Here is a 21971-nt window from a genome sequence, read left to right as displayed (position 1 = left end):
TTTGCGTGGTTGATGGGGCAAAAAAATCCATTCAATGAAATGCAAGGGATCTCTCCATTGGGTGTCCCACTGTCCTAACAAACCAACAGGGTGATAAAGATTAATTACCACATACAAATGCAGAGGGTGGTCCTCTGCAAGGCGGTACGCTTTCCTGGTCTCTATTGCTCTTCTACCAAGCACAGCACAGTTTTTACTTCTGTAGTTAGACTCCTAGGGGAGAGTAAATCACTGTTGCCTTTTAGCAATTGAAACAAAGGGGCCAATTGAGCAGTGGTCAGACCAAGTAAGGGCTGTATCCAATTGACGGTCCCCAAAAGTTTTTGTACATCATTTAGTGTTTTAACCTCTTGTGAAATTTGGATGATTTGTGGTTGAATTGTCTGATCCAAAATTTTGACTCCCAAATATTTCCATGGTGCTTGAGATTGCACCTTTTCTGGGGAAATTTGTAGCCCATATGCATACATTGACTGTTCCACTACTGGCATAACCTGGCGCAATTGCATTTGGGTTGGTGCAGCAACAAGGATGTCATCCATATAATGATAACAGTACACCTGCAGAAATTGCCACCGGGCTTCAGACAAAGCTTGAGCTACATATCACTGACAGATGGTGGGGTTATTCTTCATACCTTGAGGCAAAACAGTCCATTGATAATGCTGACAAGGTTCCTGATTGTTAATTGCTGAAACAGAGAAGGCAAACTTCTCAACATCCTCAGAATGTAAGGGGATGATGAAAAAGCAATCTTTCAAATCAATAATTTGTATGTCCTAATCAATTGGAATCATGGTAGGGGAAGGCATGACAGGTTGCAATGCCCCCATGCTTTTCATAACTCGATTTATGTGCCTCAGATCATGAAGAAGCCTCCACTTTCCCGATTTTTTCTTCATCACAAACACAGGAGTATTCCATGGGCTATGAGAGGGTTCTATATGACCCTGCTCTAATTGCTCTTTTACCAGCTCATGAAGGGCAAGCAGTTTTTCCTGTGCCAGGGGCCACTGGTTTACCCACATGGGAGTTGTAGTCAGCCACTGCAGCTTAAGGGTGGGTCGCTTAATGCCCTCACACACAGTGACCCCTAGGAAAAATCCTTTCAGGTAGTTCCAACAGACACTCTCCACATGCTCAAAACATCTCTTCCCCACAGGTTCAGTGGTACCATGACGACAAAAGGCCTTGTCATTGCTACTTGTCCATCAGGGTTCACAATTTGTACAGGAAATTTACTTTGAAAGCTTTGAGTAGTCCCGCCTACTCCAGCTGTTGCAGCTCCTGCTGACACCGTGGGCCAGTCTTTTGACCAGTCTTTATGTGCTATGATAGTAACATCAGCTCCAGTGTCAATCATTCCCTTGATTCGCAAGCTTTTTGAACTTCCTTGTGTTAGTGTGAGCATGCAGGTCATAGTTGGCCTATCAGAACTGATGGCTGTCGTCCTGTAGATTTGTGGAGCACCTGTGGACCCAAAACCCCCTGTATTTTGCACCAGTGAGTCCGCTACCTGGACCCTCGCGACAAAAGGTACCAGTTGTGCTATTCTGCTCCCTTCCGGTATAACGACCGGCGGGGAGGGGGTCCACACCATGGCTTGGATTTGTCCCATATAGTCCACATCAATGACGCCCGGAAGAACAAAAAGACCCTATATCGTGGTGCTAGAGCGTCCCACTAGTAAGGCACTTAAACCATGTCCTAACGGCCCACATGCTTGTAACGGTACCTTATGCACTTTAGAGTCCTTGATTGTATTTATTGCTGCTGTGGCGACATACACTCCAGCACTTCCGGCTGTCTTTGCAGTGAGTTGGTCGCATAAGCCTGGAACAGATTCCAGGGAGCAACTTGTGTCTGCGCGCAACCTCCCCTCGTGCTCCGCTTCCCATTTCCCAAAGCCAGTGGTTGTCCCTGGAGAGTAAACTTGAAGCAGCATTGTTTAGCAAAATGACCTGGTTTATGGCAACATGAGCAAAATAACATGGAGCTCGAGTTCAACACAGTGGGGGGCCTGCGTGGGCATTGTTTTTTAAAATGTCCAGGCTGCCCGCAGTGAAAGCACCTCCTCTCTACCCTTACTGCCACTGCAAACGTGTTAGCCAGGACTTCCATCTGGTGAGACACAGAGTCCATCTTTTCACATGCTTCTATCATGTCAATCAGGTTCGCATCACTACGCACAGATAGCAGTGCACGTTTACAGTCTGTGTTAGCATTATCTTGAACTAACTGTAATATAAGTGTATCACGAGCTGCCTGATTAAATACCTACTTTTCCATTGCTTCTCTTATTCTATCAGTAAACTGCACATAAGGCTCATTGGTTTGTTGCTTAATAGTTGTCCATGATTGCTTTGGTTTGCCTGTATCAGGGACAAGAAGCAAAGCTTGAGTAGCGAGTTCTTTGGTTTGCTGCAAAACAAGGGGATGAAGCTGAGCCTGCAATTCTGGCATATTAAGTGGTGCATCCTCAAGCAACTGAGGAAGGCCAGCCCCAAACCTAGGGTCGTCCTGACCGCATTCCAAATTTCCCAACGCTTCCTGTTCCGCTAGCCTCCTCCAATGTGCTTCTAACATTAGTAACTGAGTCGGGTTAAAACACACCTGTGCAACCGAACGAATATCATGAGGAGTAAGTTCACTTGTCCAAATCCCTCTAATTAAAGACTGCGCAAAGGACAAACTAACCCCATGATGCATAACAATTTGATGCAAGTCCTTAAGAACAGAGTAATTAAATGTTTCCCATTCATCAGGCGCTTCACCATTGTTGCGAATTACGGGGTACGGGAGCAATGAGCCACCCCCAAGGACTTGTACAATACCATAGTCTCCCTTCTTTAGAGCCTGCTCTTTGATCTTCTGCCAAAATTTGCAGGGGTTGGGAGCAGAAATGGAAACCTGTACTGGTTGCATGGTTACAACATGCTGCCCTGGGGGGAAAGGAGGTGCAGCAGGTTCCGTTCGAGAACTCGGGGGCCCGCATCTCGGTCCTCCGACTCCTTCATCAGCTAACAAGGCTATTAACATGGGTTCCTCTATCACCCCCCGTGAGTTTGTCTCCGGGTGTCGTAAATTCAAAGATGATGACGGCTGAGCAGGAGCCTCCCACCCTTCCCCCGTATCTGGGGGCAGAGGGACCTTTGCACAGTCCACGGCAGAAGCGGTCCCTGGCCCCCTGACACTGTTGGGATGAGGCACAGTTAATCCCCCTTGGGGCTCTGCGGGCAGGGGGGCTTGAGAGGGACCTGCCGCAGCAGTTCTGGATGCAGTTCCAGACACCTCAGGATGCAGAGCGTTACTTGCTGCAGAAGCAACTTTCCGATCTGCTTTGAGCTTCTTCAGTGAGTCAATTTGTGCTGGTTTAAAAGTTAACCAGCAGGGGAAATGAACTCAACTCAAAAGAGAGATTGTAAGTCAGAATAACAATTTAATAAAATAATACAATAAGCACAACTACACAGACAAGCAATTGGTATCAACCCACAAAACCCAAATGTACAACCTGGCACCCCAGGGCACAAACAAAACAGTGCTCCCTGGGCCCCCCCTGAGTCCAAAGCAAAGGGAGAGGGGAAAAACCTGCTGGTGGGAGAGCTGCCGCAGTCCAGCTAAAAGTGGTGATTGTAGTCCAGCCGAAGTGGTGGTGAGCTGCAGTCCTCCTCTGGATCCCACGAGTGGAGAGAGTGCAAGGTTCTGAAACTCCAGGTTTATATATTCTCCAGCTCAGGCAGCAATGCTTAGCCCCTCCCTCAGAGCAGGGAATTCCATAAAAGGATGTTCAGTCCTTCCCTCAGAGTGGGGAATTCCATAAAAGGGTATGAGGGTGCTCAGTCAGGGAATTCCGCAAAAGGGCATGAGGACAGGAGCATGGTGGGGGGGGGGGGGCCACCTCACAGGCCTCTACTGACAACAGTTTCTGGGAAATGGCATGGAGGGCTATAGAATACACAGTTTTGGGCTACACCCATCCAATGATGAATCGGTCCCAGCTGTTCTAACTAGGACACAATTACAAGCCTTCAAGTAGTTAAAGAATTTGTAGCTACAGCATCACCTTTAGTGGCTGCATCAAAAAACACCTTCCCTGCATAGTCCCAAGTTTCTATACAAAATGCAGTCTGAGCATTAGCATTTACCCCACTCCATTTGTACCAGACAAGCAAGGTGCGGAGGGCACGTTCATCATACTTTACACCACGTTTCTCTAGCATTTTTGTTAGTATCATGATAACAGATTTTTCTTCCACTGATATCTGCGTACCCATTATTTATTTCCCAGTGGCTCATCTTCTCTCCAGGTGTCTGTAAATAATCAGGTCCAGACCTCGGCTCTCAGATCCGCCGACTTTGCTTCGTTGGGCTCCGTCACCACCGCTCTCTCTTGCAGCGGTCCTCTTTGCAATAAATCACGTCTTAGGGGTCACCAATTGATGACGGCCAAGAATGTGCTCAGATAGCAATTTAGCAGGCAAGGCACAAGGCACTCTTTATTTACAGCAGGCTTAGTTTTATAGTCTTTTCTTCTCTTCACGCGCCAGTATATTATATTTCATTGGTTAGGTATTCCTGTCCACATGTCCAAGGTTGGACTTGATGATCTCGGAGGTCTTTTCCAACCCGGCTGATTCTGTGATTCTGTGATCTTCTGATATGTGGTCAATATTCCTTTGCATGCTGGCAGATCTCAAAAACAACACCTGTTATTTACTGCAGCTCTTCTTCTTTAATTGCTTTCTCCTGGGTTGTTTACATTCCTTTACAATCTCACAGCTGCAACTGCTCAAACTCAAGGCCTAAGCTGTCTCTAGTCAAGTTGTTTACCATATTTTTGAAAGAAATAGAAGGGTTTGTCTCTCAAAGGGGCCTCAGCAAAATTAATTAATACTAATTCAAAGTGTGAATTTACAGTTAAACTGCTTTACATTCTTGTGTGTATGCTGAGGAATACATCTGGTCCAGGTACCTTGGTTTTCAAGCTGAAGTTCGAGATGCAGATTAAGACGCTTTATGTAACAAAACATCTGAGACTCTGCTATGGGAAACCTGGGGTTGAACCTGGTCTGACTGCGTGTGAGTGGGGTGTGTAGGGAGTCAAACAGGGCACCCATCATCTCACTGAAGCCACTCGCTGTGAAGGCGATTTGGTCCCAGCAGTGAAAGTCTTTGGCGTTGGGGAGTGCGACTGACGGAGAGTGTCACGAATAGTCAGACTGAGAAGTTTCCTTAACAGTGTACAAATTAGTTCCATAATGAAAGTGACTGTAATTCAGACCATTTTAGTGTCAGAGTCACTGTGTCCTGGTATCTGACTTGCCAATAACCACATCATCTATTTGCTTTCATAAAGTGATTAAGTGCCGTAGAAGCCCAAGTCAATTTGACTTTCTTCACAGCCAAATACCTAGTCATTTTAGAAAATGAGATGTAAGTTCCTAAATAACTTAGGTTGCTCTTGAAAATGTAGTTTTGTTGGAATATTTGAAGTATTCAGAACCATAGCAACAGCAAGGAATTATGCCTAGTGTTCAATAGTAATTTACTGCACTAAAACACTTGTTGAAACAGTTGTCAAAAATATCAGATACATTACAGGTATAAGAATAAACTACTTCCAGTGATACTGATAAGCAATTTCAATGTGGGAGCAAGGGCATTTTTTAAATTTTTCAGTATATGTGATGAAAATTTAGGTCTACAAGGTTTTAATGTTTAGTGCAAAAAAACCTAGAAATTAATTAGCTATGCTTGCACTTGCAAAGGGCTAAAAGTTATTAGACAGAGTTACCAATTTTGGTTTATGCTATATGGACTTCATGAAGAGATAATCTAGTGTCTCATTACTATATAAAATTAAATGATGAAGGCAAAAATGAAATCTTTTAAAAAGAATAAAATTAAAATTAAAGTTGATCCTCTTCAAAGAAATTTTTTTAATGCTACTGTGATAATTCAGGTTAAATACAAGTCTTTTGCATTGTGATACAGTGTACAGAAGTCATGTATAAAACTGTTGTTAACTGTGTAAGTGTAATGAGAAACAGCTTAAATGTCATCGATGTAAACACATCCAGCATATACTAACAAACAATACAAGAAGCTTGGAAACTTCATTGTTTCTTGTGCAGAAGAGTGACTCTTCTCTTTGTCCCCCACTTTAAATTGGTTCATGCCTGGGATCTAAGGATTGATAAGGATCAGTAGCTGAAGCATTAATTATATGTTAATACCCAATTTTTTGAATCCCATGATGTGCCTTTCAAGAGCTCTTCTATTGCTATTGACTTAGTGTTTCAGTAAGCAGTGAACACAACCATACTTAGGCATTTTTTCCTCTGGCTTTGTTATCTTCTGCAGGAGTACTGTGCTAGGTTACCATAGAGAATATTTCTGTGGAATTTTCCTTCCTTAAAAGGAATTTAATTTGCAGTTTATTCCTTGGTGATAAGTTTCTATATTGAAAGGTGGTCTCTGGTTGTGTTACGGTAGTTTCTACAGTTCCTATGATGAATTAAGGCTTTATTATGAAACACATAATTTAGGTGATGGATACAAATAGAATATATTCACTGATTTGCATTGCACAGTGGTCTGCCATATAGTGGAAAGAGTCTGTACCATTACTCAACCTCTTTGGTCAGCTTCATCCATCAAGTCTGCAAAGATTTTGACCCAACCCCATTGATTTGATGATCAATGCATAGGACAAGAGATGATGTCCTTGCCTCTTCCTGGAATGGAAGAAGACCTGATGGCTATGTGCTCCATTGCTCTGTGTTTCATGGTGTGATATCCATCACATTGATGCGTTTATGTCAGAGAATGTGCAGTTTTATAAGAAGAAACAGGATAAGTCTGAATAGTTTGACGGTCATTGTGTATTATCAGATACAAAACTAGACTAATTTAAGTAATATATTTTATGGAGCCATAGTAAAATCTGTAGAAGATACAGTAGAAATTATTTGTAGAAGAAAACACATAGATGCTACAAACAAATAACGTCTGCATTACAGCAGATGTTCATGCCTACTATGTAAATCTCTTAGGGATAAAAAATATGATTGAGAAATAATACTGGTGCAGTCCTATTGAAAACAACCAATTCAAAAATAACCAACTTCAAAGAAACCTTCTAACCTTTGAACCAGAGTAGCCATAGTAGTAATAGAAAATTCACGTTTTGTATTTAATGATGACATTCCAGTATACAAGCAATAACTTCAGAGCTCCTGACTGTTTTCTTAGCAGGGTAATAAGGCACTGGGCAAAGGTGAAGATGAAAAACTGCACAAATCCCCCTTGCATTGTTACTCAGCACTAGGCTAGCAGTCTGACTTCTGGGACCTTCATGGCTTATAAATTTACCTTGTATCATTGTGGGTATATAAATTATTAAACTGAAAAAAAATCCATTCACTACCCTTTTTGCATCTTAAATTAGGATATTAAGTGACCAAAGAGTTCTCATCCTATAGCTGTCCTGGATATAAAGCTTTTTATCTGCTTCATCACATCAATATAAAATAATTTTTCTTTGGGGAAAAGTTAGCAGTAAGGCACATTTTGTAAACATGTATACATGTCATGCACACACGGTTAGCTACCATAGCAGAACTACTAAATGGGATTCCTTGCCTGCATGAAATTGCTGGTGTGGATATTTGTTTGCTGAATCAGAACATCAATGAAGAATTGTGAATACGATAATGAACTAGATTTTTTTAGCATGTTCTTTTATGGAATTTTTGATCTGCTGCGCTACTATAAATGAAAAGTAAATATGATCAGAGAAACAAAAGAGTAGACATTGTTACAAAAATTAATTCTCATATTTTTCATATGTGAGTCAGTGTTCCTTGATGAAATAGAATTATCATTATTTTTGTTTAGTCATTTAAGATTCAAAATTTCCAGTGGTGAATTTCTAATTGGTTGAATAGATCATGAAATGTTAGAGCAATTTGAAAGAACCCATATTCCTCTTCTGAACTTATATTCCTGTTCAAGGAGATGAAATGGTGTATATGGAAGAAAATATTGGAGTGTGAAAGAATCATACATCATGTTTTAGTGAAACAGTAGATATGATCTGAATTGATAATGAATGTTCCTCTGTGACTGGTTGATTTTGAACACCTAAGGAGTTTTTATGGGAATCATAATGTTTTTGAAATATGCTTTTATGGAATGGGCTGTGCATATGCATGAAGTGGACAAAAGGAACTCAGTGGACAAAATGGTGACAAAATGTTCAATTGTACAAATAAATCTATAAACTTACATGCAAAATAATAGTAATGATTTATAATTAAGCATAATAAAACATCTTTTTATAATATATTATTATATTATGCTAATTACTGCCATACTAAACCTAAATACAAAATTATTTTGGCCAGAGTTACAGGTCACTAATTTTCTATGATGTCTTTAATAGTAAACTAATTAAACAAAATTAATTATTTTCTATATGTATTTTCCATATAGGTGCGCACCTCACATGCTGTCAATGTTATACAAGTAAATATTAATGAACTAATTGCATACTAATACATTCACCTGATGTGTATAAGATGTTTTTCCCTTGCATACTGAGTGCAAGGATAGGGTCTTCAGATGATGGCAGACCAATTATCTGTGAAAAATAAAGCCCTGTGTTTCCTCAGAGAATAACTAAACTGTAGGCAAGGATTGTTCCTCCATAGGATACTTCAAGAGACCCCAACATCAACTTCCTCTTTGCATTAAAGCAATACTATCTCTATGCTCCTCAATCTTTGGTCTCTCTGTTGATATTACTGAAGAAAGGCACATTAACAAGATTATGGTGTTGAAATTCAAGACTTTTGAATTTGTAAGTAGAAATTAAATATGTTATTTAATAAATAAAGTATATTTCCAGCATAGATTTGCATTAAGACAACTAAGTTGTAGTTCCAAAGCACTACATTAGCTTTCTTTAACTGAGCTGGTGACAAATCTTTATTTACAATATATTTCATAAAGTAGTAGACTAAACTGGTAAAAAATAACATACATATTCTAGAATTACATGCTGTTGCTTTTGGGTAGCTGATATGGATTTCATCATCATTAACATTTTATTTTTAAAAAGTACCCTCTTGAACTGGGAGGGTAGAGGTTGTTTTCCAAAAATGATATATCTATATTAAAAAATCTGTTCATTAATATTTTCTGAATTTAAAGTTTTGATGATTTGAGCACTTGGATTCTCATTTGGACATAGGATTTTTTCATAATTTTATTTTTCCTGGATATTAAAAAAAAATAAGACATTTTAAGAAAAAAAAGAGAAAGAGGGCTCTTACCATTCTCTTTCTGTCTGCAGTTCGACAATCAGCAAACATTGGGAGGCAGAACTGGCCACGCTCAAGGGTAATAATGCTAAGCTCACTGCAGCCCTGCTGGAGTCCACTGCCAATGTAAAACAATGGAAGCAACAGCTTGCTGCATATCAGGAGGAAGCAGAACGTCTTCACAAGCGAGTAAGTCAAAGCAAACAGCCAGGATCCTTGAGGTGGAAGTGCTTGTGACTGTATTTGCTCATTTTGAAGCAAAATAGCTTATTGTTTGGGCTTTAGATTAATTTTCAAGACAGAAATTGATGATTAATTTAAAGCACACAGGGTTCTTCAGTTGGAAAATTCTTTCTTTTGTAGTAGTTCTTTTTCTACAGAGGGTTTTGTTGCAGGAAGAGTTATCTAACCTGTGGTACTTAGGATATGTCTGCCAGCTTTCACTCTTCATTTGCTGCCAGCTGCATCACAATTGTTTCAGGACCTTTTCCATAACATTAAACTTCAGTCCCTCTTGCCTTTCAGCCCATAGACACTTGACATCAGATCTGTAAGTTAAAGGAACCCTGTTGTATTTTCCACAAAGACCAACAGCTTCCTTTTATCCTTGAATCTAAAGAAAACTTAATGTAGAATCAAGCTAATTATACACAGTTAGGGATCTGCCTCTGATTTCATACAGGAGGGGCAGGATTCCTTTCCCTTCGCTGTAAATTTTGTTTGCAGAGGTCATTTTGCAAACCAGAAATTAGAGCACAATGGGGACAGAAATGCCAGTGTTTGAGAGATGAATAAAGTGTGCACAAGGTTGAAGGCTGCATTATGAAAACAAGTGTATAATATTTTTATTTCTCTTCTCTTTTAAAAACTCTCTATTGTATAATTTTTTCATAATTATTCATATGAATTTGTCATAAGAGTTTAGGACATAATTTTGTACAAAGAGAAGGCAAGATAACCTCTTTGTATGGAGGGAAGATGCCTTTGATATTGTTAATATCAGTTAACTTAGAAAAATATCAAGGAGATTAACTTAGTTAAGAAAATAAAAGCAAACAAAAGCCCTATAAACTTTTTTGCATGAAGACAGGTTTCATGAATATGTTGACAGGATTGAAAGTCAAGTAGCAGCCATGTCAGACAATTTGGTTTTATATGCTGTATTCTCTTAAATGAAACAACGTATGACAATTACAGTTAGCCAAATCCTGCAAATTGTGAAGTGTTCTTTCAGACCTGTGCTGGATCTGTCCAACTGGAGGCTAGTAGTCTCAGGAACAAGGATGATATTGATTTGAGGAAGAGTAATTCATCAGGCTGCATCATACCTGGAAGCCTGGAAGAATAGCGAGAATTCCCTTGAGCTTGAGAAACCTGGAGAAATGGCAGTTTGTTGGGGCTGTCCTATACCTAGGCTGACTTGCAGATGAGGATCTTGAAGTCCCAGACAAATGAGTTGATAGGGAAGAATGACAATTTTCATTAGACTGTAACTGCATGTGCCATAGCTGGTTGGACAAAATGCATGAAGTGTAATTAAAACTGGTGCTTTTTGCAAAGTGCTTTCATTTCAAGAAATTGTCAGTTGCTGACAAAACGGCTTTGCTTCAGAAATTTTCCAGTCAGAAAGAAGTTTGTCATGAATGTTTGTATAGGGAGAGATTTTCACTTAGTCATCTCATTTAAGCTTCTCCTCTAGAAGGGTGGAAGTTCTAACAGTGCACTCCAGACTTGTGAATAGATGATTAAAGTTTGTGTCATATCATAACTACTATAGTGCAAAAGTTCAGGTGTATTTGACCACCAGATTCAGTTTTTACAGTGAAGAACTCATTGTTAAAACATGGACATAATGAGGTAGCATTCTTCACACTAAAATGTATTAACAGCTTTTGTTGCAAAGTTGAGACAACACAGCAGCTGGAGTATTTGCCTGCCTTGCTGTGGGGAGACCCAATCAGACAAGACGGGCAAGACAATGGTAGAAGATTCCTTTTTCTTGATGTTACTCTCACTCTTAAAATGATCATCTCACTCCATGAGGATCAACACGGCCAAGTCAGATATGGCAACACACTTTCTGAGCCCTTTTTAATTAAGAATGGTGTGAAACAAGGCTGCGTTCTCGCTCCTACCCTATTCACAGTCTTTTTTAGCATGATGCTCCAAAGGGCCACAACAGACCTCGATGATCAGGACGGTATCTACATTCAATATCGTACTGATGGAAGCCTATTCAATCTAAGGCGACTGAAGGCCCACACCAAGACCTTAAACCATCTTGTCCGGGAGCTGCTTTATGCTGATGACGCCGCCCTTGTCGCCCACACAGAAGCAGCCCTGCAGCGTTTAACATCATGCTTTGCAGATGCTGCTGAGCTCTTTGGGCTGGAAATCAGCTTAAAGAAGACAGAGGTTCTCCATCAACCTGCACCTCAGGAAGTCCCCCATCATCCCCACATCACCATTGGCCAATCAGAGCTCAAATCAGTCCAGCAGTTTAATTACCTAGGCAGCCTCATTTCCTCGGATGGTAAGACTGACGGGGAGATAGACAACAGGTTAGCAAAGGCATACAGTGCTTTTGGAAAACTCCACAAAAGAGTATGGCATAATAAACACTTGAAGAAAAGTACCAAGATCAGTGTTTACAGAGCCATAGTGCTGTCTACTCTCTTGTATGGTTCTGAATCATGGGTCATCTACCGCCACCACCTGTGTCTCCTAGAACGCTTCCATCAACGCTGCCTCTGTACAATCCTAAACATCCACTGGTCAGGTTATGTGACCAATACATCTGTTCTAGAGCAAGCAGCAGTCACAAGTATAGAGGCCATGTTGCTGAGAACACAGCTGCATTGGGCAGGACACGTCTCCAGGATGAAGGACCACCGCCTCCCTAAGATCTTGCTTTATGGTGAACTTGCCACTGGCTGCCGCAAGAGAGGAGCCCCAAAGAGAAGATACAAGGACTCCCTGAAACAACATCTCAGCCTTGGCCATATTGATCACCATAACTGGTCTACTCTGGCCTCAAATCGGGAGGCCTGGAGACACACCATCTATAACGCTGCTGTCTCCTTTGAGAACACACGCAGGATCACTCTCGAGGAGAAAAGGCAACGCAGAAAGAACCGTGTTTTGCAGAGTATACCACCTAAGGAGGCTTTCTGCTGTGCCTTTTGCAATCGGATATGTCTGTCTCGTATTGGCCTCATAAGTCACCAGCGTGCCTGTAACAAATGTGGATAGAGCCTTCCCAAATCTTCGTTCGCAAAGCCTAGCCATGTTGTTTTACTCTCACTCTTAGTAAAATCTTATTTAAAATCAGTTATTGGAAAATACAATTAACGAATATAGGAATTTTAGGCATGTCACTTTGCTTTTACCTGATACTACAGTTAACAGAAGTAGTAATCAAGTCTTTGTAGCTACATTTATTAGTAGCTGATTATTTTTTATAACCTTTGCCCAAAAAATTTCCTGCAATTATTTTGTATTGCTGAGGGAATGCATAATCTTATACATGGGATCATCTCCACTATGCTATTTTGATCACCTTTTACATGCCTTTATTAAATGTTTCTGCAATCTGTGACCTTGGGTGTTCTTGATATCATAGAATCATAGAATGGTTTGGGTTGGAAGGGACCTTAAAGATCATCTAGTTCCAGCCCCCTGCCATGGGCAGGGACACCTTCAATCAGACCAGGTTACTCAGAGCTCCATCCAGCCTGACCTTAAACACTTCCAGGGATGGGGCAGCCACAGCTTCTCTGGGCAACCTGTTCCAGTGCCTCACCACCCTCACAGTAAAGAATTGTTTCCTAATATCTAATCTAAACCTACTCTCATCAGTTTGAATCCATTCCCCTTTGTCATGTCACTACATGCTCTTGTAAAAAGTCCCTCTCCATCTTTCTTGTAGGCTCCCTTCAGGTACTGGAATGCTGCAATTAGGTCACCCCTCAGCCTTCTCTTTTCCAGGCTGAACAATCCCAATTATCTCAGCCTTTCCTCATAGGAGAGGTGCTTCATCCCTCTAATCATCTTGGTGGCCCTCTTCTGGACTTGCTCCAAGAGGTCCATGTCCTTCCTGTGCTGGGGACCCCAGAGGTGGATGCAGTACTCCAGGTGAGGTCTCACCAGAGCAGAGTATTTAATCTAAACCTACTCTCAGTTTAAAGCCATTGCCCCTTGTCCTATCAATACATGCCCTCATAAAAAGTCCCTTTTTAGTTTTCTTGTAGGCCCCCTTCAGGTACTGAAAGGTTGCAATTAGGTCACCCCTAAACCTTCTCTTTTCTGGACTGAACAAACCCAAGTCTCTCAGCCTTTCCTCATAAGAGAAGTGCTCCATCCCTCTAATCATCTTCATGGCCCTCCTCTGGACTTGCTCCAAGAGATCCATGTCCTTCTTGTGCTGAGAACCCCAGAGCTACCCGGAGTAGAGGGGGAAAAGCAAAGTAGAGGGGTAATATCTCACATAGAAACCCCATCCTTAGTTCATAGACTCAGCAAATAATTTAGTGTGGAGGGGAATTTTGGAGGTTATCTGGTCCAATTCACCACTGAAAGCAAGGCCAATTTTGAAGTTAGATCCAACTCCAGGGTTGGATTGTGTTACTCAGGGTTGTGAATCAACTCTTGAAAAATGGAGACCTGGCAGCCTTTCTGGACAACCTGTTCCAGTGTTAGATCACACTTCTTGTCAAATTATTTTTCCTAATATATAGTTGGAATTTGCCATGCTGCAACTCACATCTGTTGACAGTTCAGAAGAAAAATGGGGTTTGATCCAAAAGAACCTTTGTTGAGAAAAAAATTTATTTCATGGAGAAACAAAAGTTTGGAGATTATTTTCATGTTCAGTTGTAATGTAGTTGCTTTATGGGGAAAAGCTGTCACAGCATCTTGTCCATGGGAGAAGAATGTGTGTAGATATGCATGCATTGGAGGGATACACTCACTTACATGATCATAGACTTTTAAAAAATAGAGCAGCCTCCAAAAGGAAGAATGGTACTGCGAACCCTAGCTGCTACATTTAGTTCAATTTAATAACATATCATGTGGTTTATATGCAGTGTAATCATAATATTCACTCCTTATATGCTTTGGATTTATACGCAAGTTTTGGTGCCTGAGTCATCTGTTTGCAAGCTACAGCAGACTCATATCCTGTATCAAGTGTGGTGTATGTGGGAAAGTAATGCATATTGATCAGTAAACTTTGCATTATTATTTCCATCTTTAACTTCCTCTTTTTATAAATAGCCTTATTGTGTGAATCAACACAGGCAGGCAGCCGGAACAACCACACACTTGCAGCTAGAAAGCAAAGAGTAAGTTTATTTCCATTACCTTGCTAACCAGGGGATCCCCAAAGCAACACCCACTCAGAGGTACACAAGCAGAGATGCAGGCACAGTTAAACTCAGTACTAGAGGATCACTGGCCTGCTGTTCACACAGGTTTTAAGAAGGGTTATTCCCAGCTGCAAGGTCACTTGATTGATATACAGTCCTCCTTGCCAGTCTTCTGATTTTTAACCCATTCCTCCCAACATTCTAACTCCTCATTCAAGACACCACTGCTGCTGGGGCTGAAAATGTGGGATAGGAAATTTACAGAGACGCTTAACAAAGCATATAGAAAAAGGAATAAACATATCACAGAATCACAGAATGGGTCAGGTTGGAAGGGACCACAGTTGTCCAACCTCCCTGTTCAAGCATGATTATCCTAGAGCACATTGCACAGGATTGTGTTCAGATGGTTCTTGAATACTTCCAGTGACGGAGACTCCACACCCTCTCTGCGCAATCTGTTCTAGTGCTTGGTCACTCGCACAGTAAAGAAGTTCTTCCTCATATTCAGGTGGAACTTCTCATGCATCAGTTTCTGTGAGTTGCCTCTTGTCCTCTTGCTTGGCACCACCAAGAAGAGCCTGGCTCCATCTTCTTGGCCCCCTCCCTTCAGATACTTATAGGCATTAAGGAGGTCCCCTTCAGTCGTCTCTTCTCCAGGTTAAACAGTCCCAGTTCCCTCAGCCTTTCCTCATATGTGAGATGTTCCAATTCCTTAATCAACTTTGTAGCCCTATGCTGGACCTGTTCCAGGAGTTCCATGTCTCTCCATATACTGAGGAGCCCAGAACTGGACACAGTACTCCAGCTGCAGCCTCACCAGGGCCTGCTAGAGGGGCAGGATCATCTTCCTTGACCTGCTGGCAATGGTCTTCCTAATGCATCCCAAGATACCATTGGCCTTCTTGGCCACGAGGGCACACTGCTGGCTCATAGTCAACTTGTCTGTCAGGACCCTCAGATCCTTCTCTGCAGAGCTGCTTTCCATCAGGTCAGCCCCCAGCCTATACTGGTGCATGGTGTTATTCCTCCCCAGGTGCAGGACCCTGCACTTGCCCTTGTTGAATTTCAGACAGTTCTTCTCTGCCCATGTCTCCAGCCTGTTGAGGTTTTTCTGAAGGGCTGCACAGCACTCTGGGGTATCAGCCACTCCTCCCAGCTTTGTGTCATCAGGGAACTTGCTGAGAAGGCACTCTAGCCCCTCATCCAAGTCATTGATGAACAAATTAAACAGTACTGGGCCCAGTATAGAACCTTGGGGGACGCCACTAGTGACAGGCCTCCAACTAAACACTGTGACACTGATTATGACCCTCTGGCATCTGCCATTCAGCCAGTTCTCAATCCATCCCACCATCCACTCATCCAGTCCACACTTCCTGAGTTTGCCTATGAGGATGTTGTGAGAGACAGTGTCGAAAGTTTTGTTGAAGTCAAGGCAGACAATATTGTTATAGTTTCATACTTTTTTTTTTTTTTTGGTGAATTTTCCAGGCCAACAGTCTTTGCTAGGATAAGATAATGTCCTAGTTAGAACAGCGGGGACCAGTTCATCACTGTGTGGGTGTAACCCAAACCGTGTATTCTACACACTTCATGTCATTTCCCAGAAACTGTTAACAATAGATCATTTGCAGCAGCTGCCCAGAGCACACCTGACCCCTCAGGCTATAGTTATGGGTGATGTTAACTCCCCTCCAGTGAGTCGTTAGCACCTCCACACCCAGCCTGAGGGGTCATGCCTGCTAATGGGCCACCAAGGATTCCAAAAATATCTCACAACTCACATCACCCACTGTGGAACTCCCCGCCCTGGGGGAGGTAGTGGGCATTCCTGCCTGAACCTGAGGGTATATAATCTTGGGGTCTTGGGACTTCTGGTACCACTTGTGGGATCCAGAGGAGGACCAGAACCTCGACCGGACTGCGACCATCACTCGCACTAACAGGTTTTTCCTCTCCTTTTACTTTTGGACTCAGGGGATCATGTGGGGCTCAGCACAGGGGCCAACAAACACCATTCTGTTCATGCCCCAGGGTGCTGGGTTATACATCTGGGGTTTTGTGGGCTAAAACAAATTGTTCGTCTGTATAATTGTATTTATTGTATTGTTTTTATTAAATTGTAATTCTGACATAATCTCTTTTGGGTTGGGTTCATTTCTCCTGCTTTACCTTTAAACCAGCACAGATAAGCATCAGGTTTCATTGTTTGTCTAACCTCGGCACACCAACTGAATTTCTTAAGGGAAACTCCAGGACAGAGGGGCTGGAGGGGCTGGCTCAGGTGGGGGGTGGGGTGCATTAGGCAGTGAGCTTTTTAGACTGGGGGGGGGAGAATTTACTCCACTTCTGCCCTGTTCTTTGGTGGGATGAAGGGAGACCTCTGTTTTCCACCAGTGTCGATGCTGGTTCCATTGCCTTCAGCACTCAGCGGTTGCTTTGCTGAGACCCGCTGAAGCTTGGAAGGGGTCCTGGCTCACCCCCCAACCGCCCATGCTGTTATACTCTGAATTAAGCTATAAACTGCTCAGAGCGGTTACATTTTTATTTAAGAATTTTTAAAAGCCTTTTGGTTTGTTATAACCTCTAATTAGCATCCGGAGAAAGAGTTACACACTCTTCTCTAAGAGAAATTCTTTTTAATTTAGTGAGAAAAATAAGATATTTTGGCCAAAGGTTTTTACAGGAGTAAAAAGCAACCAAGAAAAAAGCATTTCACTAAAACATTCAGCACAAAGACCCATTCCACAGGAAACACCCACTAAAAATAATCAATATACCAGCTTTAGTAAAACACAATTCATTGATTTTAAGTTACCCACAAGAGAAGGAAAAGAGTAACAGAAGAAAACAGATTAAAAGGGGTAAAGAGAGAGAGAAGAAAGAGGAGGAGAGAGAAAAAGGAGAGGAGAAAATAGTTACTGACAAGATTCAATGATTCACATGGTGCCAGCTAGAGAGGGAGAAGAGAGAGACCACATGGAGTCTCGTGTATTTATAGAGTTCAGTTTTCCCTCCCAGGCAGGATATCCAGTCAGTGCCTTCCAGGCCAGAGTGAGTTGTGCTGTAGCCAGTCACAGGCTGCAGGGGTGTGGTGTGGGCAGGTTACCAGGCAGGTCTGCCTTGACTGACACCCCGGCTGCAGGGCCTTCGGCTCTGCCATGTGCCCTCAGCACAGGCCTTATGTGCAGGCCTTACCATGTTCCTGCAGGTCTAGGCCCAGCCCTTCTCCACATGCACACACACACACACACACACACAGTGAGTTGGTTCTGACCCATATCAATAATTCAGTGAGATTCTGATCCAGGATCTCACACACACCCTGTGAAGGTTTTTCTCTGCGGACTGCCACCATTACCTGGGTGCCTTTCAGAGCTGCTAAGGACCAGAGGAGCTCCCGTTCATCCCCCAGTGAGACAATCCCTGTGGTGCTCACGGCAGGGAGGTCCCACACCACCTCTGTTGTCACGGAGGCTGCCATTGCCTCATGGGGCTTTTGGGTCTCCCTGTTCTTTGCTGGACAGACCGGCACCTCCATCCTTTGCCAGCTGTCACCTCCATAGCTGAGGGGAGGAGGCCTGGGCCCGGCAGGGACTGTCTGGAGCAAGCACTCTCGGAGATAGCCTGACTTGAGCCAGCGCCATCTGTGGAGGAGCTTCCAACACCCCCCACTCTCAGACACAGCAAGTGTCCTTGTGGGGGGCTCACCCTGGGGTTTCAGACAAGCTGCCACCCCTGAGATCTGCCATTTGCCACGTGGGGCTCATCTAGAGCGCCACCTGCTGACCACCAGTGAGCAATTGCAGCCTTCGCTTCTCCACAGGTCCAGCAGGGCCACCTGGTGACCATGAGTGAGTCACTGCAGCCCCTGCCTCCTGAGGTGTGCCAGCGCCCCCTGCTGTTTATGCTTATAACTACACCAAAAGGCAAAAGCTATTTAATTGTTTTCCGCTGAAAGTTTCGGTTGCGATACTGTTGCTTTTTCTGTTTTTGTCACATATATATATACATGTTTAGTGAAGAACTGTTATTTTCTTTTCCACACCTTTTCACCTGAAGCCTCTTAATTTTGAAGTTATAATAACTTGGAGGGAGGAGTTTGGTTCTTTCCTGTCCCACCCTCCTTAGCAAACAGTTTTGTCTTGTTAAACTAAGACAAATATCCACTGCTCTCCCTTCATCCATCCAGGTATTTGTTTCATTGTAGAAGGCAATCAGGTTGGTCAAACCTGACTTACCTTTAGTGAATCCATGCTGACTACTACTGATCACCTTCTTGTCTTCCATCTATGTAGAGATGACTTCAAAAATGAGGCATTCCATCACCTTTCCAGGGATTGAGGTGAGGCTGACTGGCCAGTAGTTCCCTGGATCCTGCTTCTTGCCCTTTTTGAAAACCAGGGTGACACTTAGAATCATAGAATCAGCTGGGTTGGAAGGGACCTTCGAGATCATTAAGTCCAACCCTTGATCCACTACCGCTGCGGTTACTAGACCATGGCACTAAGCGCCACATCCAGTCTCTTTTTAAAAATCTCCAGGGACGGAGAATCCACTACTTCCCTGGGCAACCCATTCCAATGTCTGATTACCCTCTCTGTAAAGAAATTCTTTCTAATATCTAACCTAAACCTCCCCTGGCACAACTTGAGACCATGCCCTCTTGTCTTGCTGATAGTTGCCTGGGAAAAGAGACCAACTCCCACCTGGCTACAACCTCCTTTCAGGTAGTTGTAGAGAGTGATGAGGTCTCCCCTGAGCCTCCTCTTCTCCAGGCTGAACAGCCCCAGCTCCCTCAGCCTCTTCTCATACGACTTGTGCTTGAGTCCCTTCACCAGCCTAGTTGCCCTCCTCTGGACCTGCTCCAGCATCTCAACGTCCTTCCTGAACTGAGAGGCCCAGAACTGGACACAGTACTCCAGGTGTGGCCTGGATATCTTCTAGTCCTCCGGCACCTCTCCTGATCTCCATATATAGACATATAATGCTCTGAGTTGTTTCCCATCCCTCTTGTCAGGGAATTAAAGCACTCAGCCACTGACAGGTTGTGTTATTCAATGTATTAAGTTCTGAAGGTGTTGAATATTGTCCTCCATGCCAACTGATTCAGCAGTCAGGTCGAAGCAGCACATGCCTTCTAACTCAGTGTTTATGATGTTGAAGAGGGAGGTAGGTAGTTCATCAGTAATCAGTATTGTAAAGTTACTTGTTGTAGAGTGGTTACTTTGAAATAAAGTTAACAATTGCATTGGATGTCCCATTTAAGCCTTGCATCAGTGCACACACCAAGTGGTTTTTATTTACTACTCAGAAAGACTAAGAAGTTAGTTACAGTAAAAACCAACCACACACAAGTATTTATATATTGATCTTGCAGAAATATATCCAAGTGTACTGGGTTTACGTGGCAAGGTTTTAGTAGCAGAGGGGCTACAGGGGTGGCTTCTTTGAGAAGCTGCTGTAAGTTTCCCCCATGTCTGAAAGAACCAATCCCAGCTGGCTCCAAGACAGACCAGCCGCTGGCCAAAACCAAGCCAATCAGAGATGGTAGTAATGCCTCTGTGACAACATTTAAGAAGGGGAAAAAAATTATTGTGCAGAACTAATTGTGGCCAGAGAAGAGAGGAGTGAGAATATGTGAGAGAAGCAACTCTGCAGACACCAAGGTTAGCGAAGAAGGAGAGGGAAGAGGTGCTTTGGGCGCCAGAGCTGAGATTCCCCTGCAGTCCCTGGTGCAGACCATGGTGAAGCAGGATGTCCCCCTGCAGTCCATGGAGGCCCATGGGGGAGCAGAGATCCACCTGTAGCCCGTGGACGACCCCACTCCGGAGCAGGTGGATGCCCAAAAGAAGGATGTTACCCCATGGGAAGCCTGTGCTGGAGCAGACTCTTGGCAGGACCTGGAGACCTGTGGGGAGAGGAGCCCACACTGGAGCAGGTTTGCTGGTAGGACTGTTCCTGAAGGACTGCACCTGAAGGACTGCACCCCATGGAAGGGACCCACACTGGAGCAGTTCGTGAAGAACTGTAGCCTGTGGGAGGAACTCACATTGGAGAAGTTTGTGGAGGACTGATTCCCGTGGGAGGGACTCTTCTCCCTGAGGAGGAAGCAGCGGATGAAACAACCTGTGATGAACTGACTGTAACCCCCATTCCCCTTCTTCCTGTGCCTCTTGAAGGGAGGAGGTAGAGAATCAGAAAGAAAGTTAAGCCTGAGAAGGAGGGAGGGGAAGGGACAAGATGTCTTTAAGATTTGGTTTACTTCTCATTATCCTATTCTAGTTTTGATTGGTAATAAATTTGATTATTTTTCCCCGAGTTGAGTCTGTTTTGCCTGTGATGGTAATTGGTGAGTGATCTTTCCCTGTCCTTAACTCATGAACCTTTTGTTATATTTTCTCTCCCCTGTCCACTTGCAGAGGAGAGTGATAGAGCAGCTTTGGTGGGCATCTGGCCTCCAGCCAGGGTCAAAACAGCACACAAAGGTATGTGCTCATAGTACAAGCCTACAAAGCACGACGAGCCAACCTGTGATAAAGAAGGAAAATAAGAAGTGTCATCTCCTTACAGTAATAAATATGCTGTTGCTTCAGCTCCTTCAGCTAATATTACTCCAGGCTTGGTAACTTGAGATGGGGTAATTGCCATCACAGATCGAAAGAGCTGTGGCTTGTGCTTTTTCAGATTGAACTTCAATTCACTGTTGGGTTTGTGACATCAGTAGCATAGTTCCAATTCTATCCCCCCTAGACAAGGCATGGAAAATCATCAAAGATACCTAAAATACAAGAATTCCAGAATATGATATTAACAGAGGTTGTACAATAAGGGGAGGAGTTAGAGCACAAAACCACACTGCATTGTCAGGGGTTATTATATGAATGTTCACATCTACATTAATAGGCTGGGGTTCCACTACACAATGTATTGGTGTAAACAATTCAATTTCCCGTGACTAATATTTTGGGAGAGACGCCATCTGGAAGATTTTAATCCTAGCCATGTTTTGCACTGGAGTTGTACAGTCACCCTTTTTTGGCCTGTGATTTTTTTCCAGTTTCTTGCAATGCCCAAACTACAGCTTGAATTTGTTTTTCCATTGGGATATAATCTATAGAGGAGCCTTGCAGTGCCTTAGACCAAAATCCTACAGATATTTTTTTTCCTTTTCATTCCAGTCATCTACCACAATCCTAATGAGACTATAGCATCTAGAACTGTTACTTCTAATTAAAAAGGATTTCCTTGCCTGAGAGTGTATAATCGG

At 43.0% G+C, this 21971-nt stretch overlaps 1 protein-coding gene across 1 annotated transcript in view; it reads left to right on the top strand.

Annotated features, from left to right (window-relative positions):
* The window catches only part of LOC113958804 (homer protein homolog 1-like), a 149506-nt gene that overhangs the window by 89347 nt on the left and 38188 nt on the right, over positions 1-21971 (top strand). Inside the window, exon 6 of the mRNA XM_027667343.1 lies at positions 9362-9518. Within this exon, the coding sequence (XP_027523144.1) occupies positions 9362-9518 (157 nt within the window). The remainder of the gene's footprint in view (positions 1-9361; positions 9519-21971) is intronic.

The sequence above is a fragment of the Corapipo altera genome, unplaced genomic scaffold (genome assembly GCF_003945725.1).
Source record: "Corapipo altera isolate COAL_440 unplaced genomic scaffold, ASM394572v1 61242, whole genome shotgun sequence".
Classification (NCBI taxonomy): Eukaryota; Metazoa; Chordata; class Aves; order Passeriformes; family Pipridae; genus Corapipo; species Corapipo altera.
Note: the sequence above shows the minus strand (reverse complement) of the source record. Positions and strands in the feature narration are given on the sequence as shown.